Source organism: Euprymna scolopes, chromosome 12, assembly GCF_053919585.1.
Source record: "Euprymna scolopes isolate OS-2025 chromosome 12, ASM5391958v1, whole genome shotgun sequence".
In the NCBI taxonomy this organism is placed as follows: Eukaryota; Metazoa; Mollusca; class Cephalopoda; order Sepiida; family Sepiolidae; genus Euprymna; species Euprymna scolopes.
The window spans coordinates 6,449,504-6,460,381 of NC_136493.1; the positions used below are offsets into that span (position 1 = coordinate 6,449,504).

At 36.7% G+C, this 10,878-nt stretch overlaps 1 protein-coding gene across 2 annotated transcripts in view; it reads right to left on the reverse strand.

Moving 5' to 3' along the window:
* Positions 1 to 3,597, reverse strand: part of LOC145291153 (uncharacterized) — a 318,145-nt gene extending 314,548 nt beyond the window's left edge. The window contains exon 1 of one of the 2 annotated variants that reach the window (XM_080136682.1): positions 3,334 to 3,597. In XM_080136682.1, coding sequence (XP_079992808.1) covers positions 3,334 to 3,354 — 21 coding nt within the window. In that variant the 5' untranslated portion in view covers positions 3,355 to 3,597. Of the gene's footprint in view, positions 1 to 671; positions 748 to 3,333 lie in introns of those variants that run through there. The other variant, XM_080136681.1, reaches the window with a different exon arrangement.
* Positions 3,598 to 10,878: the final 7,281 nt, after the last annotated feature.

Below are 10,878 nucleotides of genomic sequence, written 5' to 3' on the forward strand. Positions count from 1 at the left end.
CGCACTTTGTACTTATCCATTTTGAAGCCTAATGCTTCTCATCAGAAGGAAGCTAGGTTACAGATATAGAGAAATGCGACGTCTAGCTCAGGATACATTCGGGTGAAAATATAAAATAAACTTAAAAATAAAAGTGAAACATAAGATAGATGAAATATAAAACTATACTTTACTTTAAATAAGAATACAGCAAGAAACTCGGGGTTATGGTTGAAAGACAAAGGAGTTTATTTACAGTGAAATACATGTGACATAAGAGTTAGTCGACATCTTTGCTTATTCTCTTCCTGTCTTTTTTCCTTCTCTGTCAGTCACGTGAGAGGGTCAATATATCTATAGTTCATTTCATCTATGAAGGGGTGTTAGGTTATTCCATCACATCAAAAACATAAGGATGAAAAAACAAAATGTAAGGAGATGTAGAGGCCGTTACACAAGTAGGGGTTAATCTATCCATATTCTTTAATTCCATTTGATTATGCATATACATTTTATTTATATGTCGCAACACATTCATGAGTATGTTTTGGTCAGCCAGTTACAAGTAACTAGAGACCTCTTCAGGCGATATTGCTTATACAAAAGTGAAGCCCGTAGCGGTCAGTTGATTGACCGAAACATACTCATGAATGTGTATCGATATAAATGCTTTAAACAAATAAAAAGTATACCTTGTCCAACTTCGGTATTGAACACTGTCGCATTAACCTCGTTAAAACTTCATTGATTGCTTCAATGCTTCTACTTCATCCCTGGAAAAAATTAACCTTGAATTCATACATTATCATTTAATCACTAGGAGTAGTCACACAAGCCATCATCAAAGATTTCTCTTTGAGAAGAACTTGTGTTCTCTGGAGTCTGAGTGACAACAAGTCTCCCCAGATTATTATTCATTATTATTAGAAAAGTCATCAATTCAATTTCCTTCTGATTCTCTCCATTGATTTGGCATCTGGTGACTCCAAAAGAATATATTTTTAATACATAACCAGATCATAGTATACAGGTTAATAATTGTATAATTTCTGACTTTTAGACGGACATACAGACAGAATTACTACTTTTCTTAATTTATATAATAGATTAATAAACATTGATAAACTAATACCCTCTTTTTTTTAAGCGATTGCGTTTGAACCTGAAAAACTTGGTGAAAAGAAAAAATATTAAATATTTCAGAATTTACCGTGGGGATTAAGTTTCGCATATAAATTTAACGTAAAATGACCCTCTCAGTCTCTCACCACCACTACCGAGCGATTCTATTTTTTTTAGGCGTTTAACTATTTTTGGTAAACCAGAAAAACAAGGGGTGCTTAGCATGCACTTATGTTAACGTGGTAACCGTGCCATTTTTTAAAAATCGTATTTTCAAGTTAAATTAATTCGAGTTTGACGATATTTTTCGTTAATTAAATTGTTAGATGAAAGTACAGAATAGTTACAAAACTTGCTCCCCTCCCCATGTTAAAGTACTTTCTAAATAACAACGTTATTATTTTAGTACGGTAACAGAAGTGCATAAGTAGTACTTAAGCACTTGGTACCTAAGAGGTGACTGGAAGTCGGCAGTAAATGGTGTCAGATAAAAAAATCGTATTATACTTTGTTTTTTTTTTGCTTTATTTCATCGTTTTTGATTTTTGATTTACGAAATAAATAATCTTTTTTTTTTTAGAAAAATACAATTAAAAAAATGATGTTTAAGATAGAGTAAACAGATCGATTTTTTAAATGTCGTTTTAAGCAAAAACAGTACTTCATTGTCATGTCGAAAGCAGTAATATATCCAAAAATAACGAAAAGTTAGAACAACTGCTATTGTGCATATGGGGTATTTTTTTTACGACCTGTCCCAGCGTAGTATAAATACCTTCAACCACCCCATGTTAAGAACGGCTTTCGGAATAACCCCCCCCCCAAAAAAAATACGAAAGGCGTTCTTAACATGGAGAGGTTGGGGTGTTTATAATACGCTTGGGCATGTCGTAAAAATTTACCGTGCATGGTTTTAAAAATCGTCCGCCATTAAAGTGGCCAAAAGGAAGATAAGTATGTCTCTTTTATTCGCAATCCTCAAGGTGTTCATATCTGGAGAAAACGCAATTTCCCTCAATTTTCCGTAAAAATTACTTTTAACCATGGTGTGGTGCACTTATTGATTAAATAGTTTATAATTAAAGTTTTATGATACGTTTCTATTAAATTATAAGGTTAAAGTACAGAACAGGTACAAAACGCTCTCCCCTTCCCATGTTAAGAATGGCTTCCTAAATAACGTTATTTTAGCACGGATCAATAAGTGCACTAATACCATAATTTTCTACTCAATTTTTTTATTATTTTCGACGTGACAAGTAAGTACTGTTGTTTTTGTGTTTTTTTGTTGTTGCTTTTTGTTTAAAACCACATATTTAAAAAATCGATTTGTCGACTCTTTCTTAACATTAAGCACCAAAATTTTATTTGAAACAGTTTGCTGCGAACTTCGAGTCGCCTGTTCTGATTCTCACCCGATTTATTTCTACCACTAACCCTAAGTCCGATTCACAAGCTTGTAAAACCACACGTAGAAACACAAAGTGGCACCTCCACCAACCATCACCACACACAAAAACGCACAGAATTTATTTTCCATGGCAAAATAAAAATAATTTTAGTTAACTGCTCTAAAACACTAGAATGGCTAGAAGATGGACGGGATCATTTTATATCATTGAAGAATAAGGTACCGTGCTGAAATAATAACATTATTTAGTATAGATAGGGGGGGGCGTTATAATAATTCTGTACTTTCACCTAACAATTTAATAAATAGAAAATAGCGTAAAACTTGAAAACACTATCTAAAAAATAGCACGGTACCTTCTCTGCACAAGTACCTAGGCTTTTTTTTTTTTTTTAACTCGTTTTAGGGGGTGGGGGGTGAAGGTGTTAATTTACAATAATATTTAAATATTTTAGCCCGGAGGTGACCGACCGTGTCGTATAAATGCGACAAATATATATATATATGTGTGTGTGTGTGTGTGTGTGTGTGTGTGGAAATATGTTTTTCCAATTATATTTCACCTTTTATTCCTACCAATCCTTTAATTTATGAAGCTCAATGTAATTACAGAGCATATAACAAACGTTTATATTCAAAATTTGAAGATGTTGACCATCTTATAATTTATTCCTTTAAGTACGTTGACATAAATAAGTGCTAATAACACTATAGAAAAGAAATCACGTGCAACAACAAGAATAAAAAATAAATAAACCCTAAAAAAATAAGTGTTATTATGTGCAGATAATAATAAACATTATGAGAAGAAGCAGTATTACCTTCGCGTCTTCTTCTTCCATGGCGAGAGGAGAGAGGCCGAATTTAAAAAAAAAAAAAAAAAAAAACGGCAAACTCTCCTCCTTCTTGTTCGTATAAAAATCCGACTGAAAATCGATTTCTTCTTCTTTCTACTAATACTAACAATACTTTGAATTTGTTTCCACTTTTCAATTTGAATATCTTTCTCTCTCTTGAAAGCTTCAGAGAAGATATGGTTTTATTCTGTTGTGTGCGTGTGTGCACGTCAAGAAAACCGGTGTAATACTAGACATTGTCCCCTCTTAATAATTATCCCGGCTGAAAAGAGCGTCTATTTCTACACACATTCCCGTGATCTTTTTTTTCTAAAGAAACAACAAATAAAATTTTCTTACAAAAAAGGTTAAAAACAAAATATAGACCGTGTTATTTCTTAAATAGGATTTTCAATTTAAATTTAATTTTTACGATATCTTTTGTTTATTAAATTGCGAGGGTACAGAATGGCTACAAACGCCCTCCCCTCACATGTGTGCGAGAGTGCGAGCCCTATCTAGTCTCGCACAAAAACACGCGTTCACATCTCAAGCCATTTTTCTTGTCATACACATACGCGCACATGTACACACACGTAGATATATTCACGTTCACGTACATACACTCACATTCATGTGCATATACATATGCGCACACGTACGCGCACATGGACAATGTCACTCCCCTTCAAAGGAAATCCACACAAGCACAAAAGACCACTGGAAACAACTATAAAAACAAGAGCAATAAGCAGCTTCTTTCTTTTTGAACCAGCTTCCGACTTGAACGGTCGGCCGACCAGCCGCCTCTCTTTCAGGACGTGCGCGCCCGCGCGCCTCACGCCACCTGCTACTGTGTGGGGCAAGAGTTAACAGATAGTACGTACACTTTATACGCTTTCTCTCTCCATGAACTGGATTGACTTTCTCACTTTTTTTTCCCTTTTGCTTTGGTCCATCAACCAGACAAGTTCGTGTCCACAGCTAGTGTCCTGAAGACATTTCCACGTGGACGAGTACCGCCATGTGCGCACAGCTTTACTGATGTCAACCCTCTATCTTTTTCTTTGTCTACACGCTGGACTGCCATTCCCATTTCCACTACATTACTCACTCCTTTTTCCACGCGCGGACATGAACACGAGTTACACCTAAAATATTCATTTTTCAACAAAAAATAAACGACATGTTTATTTTATCCAGCAATTAAGTTTTGTTTCCTTCTTTCCATTCGTTTCATTATTTTCTTTTGTAGCAAGTTAGGATATTTATATCCTGGTCTGCAACACATGTTAAGAATGGGTTTCTAAATAATAACGTTGTTATTTCAGCAGTGGCAGTATTCTGGATAAATACTGTATATTATTATTTCAACAGTGACAGTATTCTGGATAAGTAACGTATATTATTATCATGATTACTATACCATTCATGACCCGTTTGGTCAGTATTTTTATGTATATCATATTATTAAATCATTTCTTTGGTATTGATTGATATTCATAATTTATAAGAATAATAAAGTCAAAGGATTTTCTGGTACAGAGAGATGCAATACAAACGAACACGAAAAGAGACTAGCTTGAATAGTCATCCTCTTTCTTTCTCCTGTTTGTTAAGATATGTTCGCCTCTTCATTTTCAAAAAGCTAATAATGTGAGAGAAAGTTATACTTACCTTCAGTGCTGAAATAAAAATGAAGACCTTTTTAAATGAGCAAAAAGGTTTTATTCAACATAAAATACAACCAGTAGGGATGCATAACAAACAAACAGCAAACAGTATGAACGAACAAACGAATGAATGAACGCGCCAATTTCCAACGTTATTTTTAAGTTGACATATCTTTCTTTAGATAATCATAACACAGGACATTCACTTAGGGTAAATCCAAAGGTTTATTTACAAAGGGTACAATACGAGAGTCTGTCTCGTTCGGTGTCCTCCGACCTCTCAAATCCCGAAGGAGTATAGCTACAATGCTCATCTTATTGTCCGTAGGGGTGCTAGGTCATTCCATTACAGCATAAGTTTATACGGCGCATGCATTCTAATGCTACACATCACATCATAACACTCTCCGTCACATTTTTATTTAAATTTCAGGTTACGGATGATCTTCCATCCCCATTTTGTTGATTCTGGAAGAAATCTCAAAGCATCCTTCTTCAAGTCTGAATGCTGCTGCTCTTCTTTTTCTGGATACTTTGTTTTGTCGACTGAAGAGAAAGATTCACCATTTGGTGTGGCATCATTCTTAAAGGGTTCCTGTTGATCTGTCACCTCCGGTTCGGAGCTATTTGATGGGGTGGAATCTGGTGGTTTACAATGATCAGTGACGACAGGGGATCCCAGGTTTGTAAAGGATGGGTCAGTGGCAGGGGTGGGAGCTAGGTCTTCTGTTGAGACTGTTGACTGACGGCCATCAGGGAAAAGAATTATGGCAAATTTAAATAAAAATGTGACGGAGAGTGTTATGATGTGATGTGTAGCATTAGAATACATGCGCCGTATAGACTTATGCTATAATGGAATGACCTAGCACCCCTACAGACAATAAGATGGGCATTGTAGCTATACTCCTTCGGAATTTGAGAGGTCAGACTTGTGTTGACGGACAAACTTTTTAAGGAGAGCTTGACCTCCTTGCAACCATTCAGGGAGAGTGTATCCGGTACCCAACCTTCTCAAAAAACTGAACATTCTCTCATGTGGAGTTGTGTTAGTTGCTGTAGAAAGGAGAGACCAAATAGAGTGCAAAGCAATGTCAAGTGCTTCTTGCCAATGGCGATCATCCAGTTGCCAGGTCTTGAGGGCGAGTTTGATCATTTTCCAAATTATACCATTTAATCTCTCACATTGTCCATTGCCAAATGGATGGTATGGAGTTGAATGGGTAATCACAACTCCATGTTGCCAGAGAAACTCTTTTAGTTCAACTGAAATGAACTAACTCCCTCAATCACTATGGATGGAATCTGGGCAACCAAAGAAGTTAAATAAATTCTGGAGACATTTTATGACAGCTTTTGTTGATATATCCTGGCATGGATAGACAAAAGGATAATGTGAATATTTATCTACGATCACGATTAGGTATTTGCAATTATTCTTAAATGATTTTGAACCCATGAAATCTATTGAAAGGCATTCAAAGAAGGATCGAGAATAGATTAAACAACCTGAGAGGTTTGAAAAATCTTGGTTTTAGTTCAACACATTCTTCAGTTAATTCAGATGTGGGATTATTTTTAGATTCTTCTGGATGCATTGATACTTTTGCTACAACTGACGAAATGTCATAAGCCGCTGCATTGTGTTAAATCATTCCGAGACTTCTTGTGGTTCTTACTGCATTATCTAAATTAATTTCACAGTTTTCTAGTAGTCTTTGTTGTATCGTGTAAGGCCTTTGGCAAGATCATTACAGACAGTGGCTAATAGCAATATCACAAACTGCTGTTAGACGTTCAGCAAAATATATACAGACAAGCTACTAATCGAAAATTAACAGATCAACAAGCTCATGTCAGGGAACTTAACAAGATGATCACAGAAGATTACAAAGATTTCACCCGATCTGAATTATTTACTCTCATCAAGGAATAGAAACTATTACTAAAAGATGTTTTTGAAGGCTTACAATGCAGGAATATACAGTCCATACGAGCAGATAAATAAATAAATAATGAATAATTCAATAATTTTTTTTATTTATTTACTTGAATGGTTTCTTTTTCTTTCTTTCTTTCTTTCTTTCTTTCTTTGTTTTTCAACTGTGGGTGGTATTTATTCCATAGGTCCTTTCGAGTGTATAACTCGTCATCAGTGGAGAAACCTATCCATTCTCTAGTCAGTCGTGAATATGTTTCTCCACTGACGATGAGTTATACGCTCGAAAGGACCTATGGAATAAATACCATCCACAGTTGAAAAACAAAGAAAGAAAGAAAGAAAGAAAAAGAAACCATTCAAGTAAATAAATAAAAAAATTATTGAATTATTTATCATTTATTTATTTATTCATTTATCTGCTCATAACGACGCTTCATTCCTGCATTGTAAGCCTTCAAAAACACCTTTTATCCGTTAAACAATGCTTCAAGCAAACCACACCATACTTCTTAGAAATTATAACCACCTAACTTGAAGGCGGGATCAACACAACCATCCGAGGATACACTCTGTTAAATTTAATGATAGCAATATAGAAATTGGTATCATAAATAAAAAATAATAGAACCATAGTATACATACATATAAACAACATAGGTCCCTTATGCAACTGCTACAGATCCAATCTGCAGACACCAGGAAAGAATCCTAGAACATATGTTCACTCCTCCTCCTCCTCCTCCTGCAACTTTGGCCTGAGGGGCCAAAACAGAAAAGAACACCCCAAAACACATGTACAATCTCGGTCATCTTGCACACACACACATTCATATGCATTAAAGTTAGACGAATAGGAACAGATTGCTGCTAACATGCATTAACAGAACATATGCATACTAACACAATGCCATATTATACAGGGTGTTCCAAAAGTTTTGTGCACATTTTCACATTGAATATCTTGAGAACTATTAAGTAGGCACTTTAAATATCCACACTAACGTACTGTACTTACAATAACCCTTATCCCTGAGTGGCTTCCGGGCCTTGATAAGTGGTGACCACCTTGTAAAAAAAAAACAACAACAAAAAAAACAAAACAATTACAGCAGCATCTAAATCCTATGGAGACAATGTGGATTCTCTCCCAGCTAATGTTAAGCATGAGCCCTGTTTGTTATAAATGTGGGAGTTCTAACCATTTTGCTAAGGAGTGCCGGAGTCGAAGTGGTATGATAGATGTTTATCCATGAGTATACAGAACACTACAATGTTATTGCTGCAATGAGTTAGGTCACAGATCTCGCAACTGTTTGAGAAACAAAGTCAGGGACAAGGTACTGTCACCACCCTTGCCAAGCAATGAACACAGCATTGCCTGTTGTCAGCATCAAAGTTAATGTTGTGCAATGTTCAGCACTTGTCGGACATGGAGGAAGAAACAAGTGGAGCTTATGACCATTAATGGCTTATCCCAAGCATGTTGTGGTATAGGGACTGTCACAATCTGCACTGAAAAAGGTGACACAGCTGAAGTTGATGTCCTGGTGATGCAGGAAAAATCTCTTGGATGCAACTTATTACTTGGAATTGATGTAATAAGAACTTTAGGAGGTGTCATGGTTACAGCAGCCAGAGGTATAACGCTTGGTAGAGGGGAAGAAGTATGTGCAGATATTTCTATTAAGGAAAAGCACTTCTGTGTTACGTTTAATGACAAAGAAAGGACCTGGACTGCGAGGTAGAAATGGACCATGATCGAATCGCCAGATCAGTTATGCAATACCATTCTAGAATATGCAGTTTCTACCAAGAATCGGACTGCATATGAAGAACTTCAGTTGTGGATTGATAACAGTGGATTAATACAAGAATGTCTAGGACTACCCAAAGGATTAATTCTACTCATGGCTATTGAACAACCAACTAAACACAAAATTCGACCCGTGATGTATTATCGAGAATTGAATCAGCATGTTCATGCATTTACTAGGAATGCAGATGTGTGCACTGCTAAACTATCAGAGTGGCGTCAGAAAGGGGGTAATTTAGCGCACTGGGTTTGAAGAGATCCTACCTACAAATACGGATCCATGAGTCACTGTAGCTATTTCATATAATGATAATCAAGGGTAAATGATACTGTTGACATGCTTCGGGTTTGGCTTAAACGTAGCACCTTAATAATGACAGCTATCATTAAACCTGTTTTGAAGCAAGATGAGGCCACAGTGAAAGCTGCTTCAGCTTGCATTGATGACATCTACATTAATGAAGACATAATGTTTGTAGATGTGGTTCAAATGAAACTGGAATTTTCCGGTTTATTTTTAAATTTAATAAGCAAAATACCTAAGCGCTTAAAGGATGGGGCACTCATGTTGGGCCTTGAGGTCCAGGAGGAATGTAATACTTTATAATGGAAGGAAAGGAACCCGATACCAGTTACTTAGTGTGTTAACGCGGCAGATCATGTTTTCTATTTGCAGTAAATTAGTAGAACATTTACCTGTCTGTGGATTGCTCCGAGTGGCAACAGGAGTACTAAAAAGACTAGCAACTGCGGTCACAAAAGGACGGGACGACATATATGATGACGATTCTCTCCAGCAAATGATGGCTGAAACATTGACTAAAATATGTAGAAACGAGCCTGTCTAAGGAGAGTGGCATGTATCCAGACATGAACTGAATGCATGGGTTGATGCAAGTTCTTTGGCTACAAGTGTAGTGTTGGAACGATTGGGCAATGTTGTAGAAAGTGCATACTGGCTCTATCCAAAAAATGATGCCTAGCATATACATTTGGCGGAACTTGATGCAATGCTGAAATGCATTAATCTTGCACTGCAGGCCTGGGTTATACACCTCCATACTGACTCATTGTGTGCTTATCACTGGTTGATTGACACCTTAACTGGAAAGGCATAGGTTAGGACTAAATCTGCAAATGAAATGTTGACACGAAGGAGACTAACGATATTAAAGCATCTAGTTAATGAATACAGTTTGCAGGTTGACATTATCTTAGTTCTATCGGAGCAGAATTTGTCTGATAAGCTGACTTGATTACTCGAGTGCCAAAGAGATGGATAGATATAATGAAGCAGGGATCTAATCCTCTACAACTGACATGCACAGGCTTAATAGATTAACAAACACTGGATCAGATCCGTGAAATAGATTAGAAGAGTGGACATTCTGGAATTCATCAAATCACATATTTTGTCTGAAGAGTGTGTCCTGCAACTACGAAGGCATCAATCAAGGCAGCAATACACCCATGCAAAGAATGTCAGCGAATTGATCCAGCACCATCCTGATGGCAAAAAGGGAACCTTGAGGTGGAGGAAAACTGGTGTCGGATAGGTATGGATATAACTCATTATGATGGCAAACATTTCTTGACCGTAACAGACTGTAGGCCGATGCGTGTCATTATATGGCGTCTGTTAACAGACGCCAGGATACATTGAACATTGTGCGACAATGAAGATATATCTTTTTTGAACGTGGTCCCCTGCTTGAAATCTTGACTGATAATGTTTCTGCATTTCGATGTCAAGAATTTCAGAAATTCACAACTGAATGAGGGGGTGTTTAAAATGCATTACTGATGTACATGTTTTCTTGAAAGTAACGGCATAGTTGAGTGGTGTCACGGCACCGTCAAAAGAATTGCAACCAGGACGCAGTGTTTGATTCCAGAAGCTGTGTACTGGTATAATGTGACACCCAAGGATGTTGCCATACCATCAACTGTGTCAACCAATGGGATTTACTGCTACAAACTGCGTACAAAAGGGATAGATGTCACACCATCAGTGGTTAGAGTTGTTGACACACCATATAAGTGGGAGATCGTGTTTGGGTAAAACCACGAAATGCTGTGTGTACTACAAGGTTTGGCAGTGG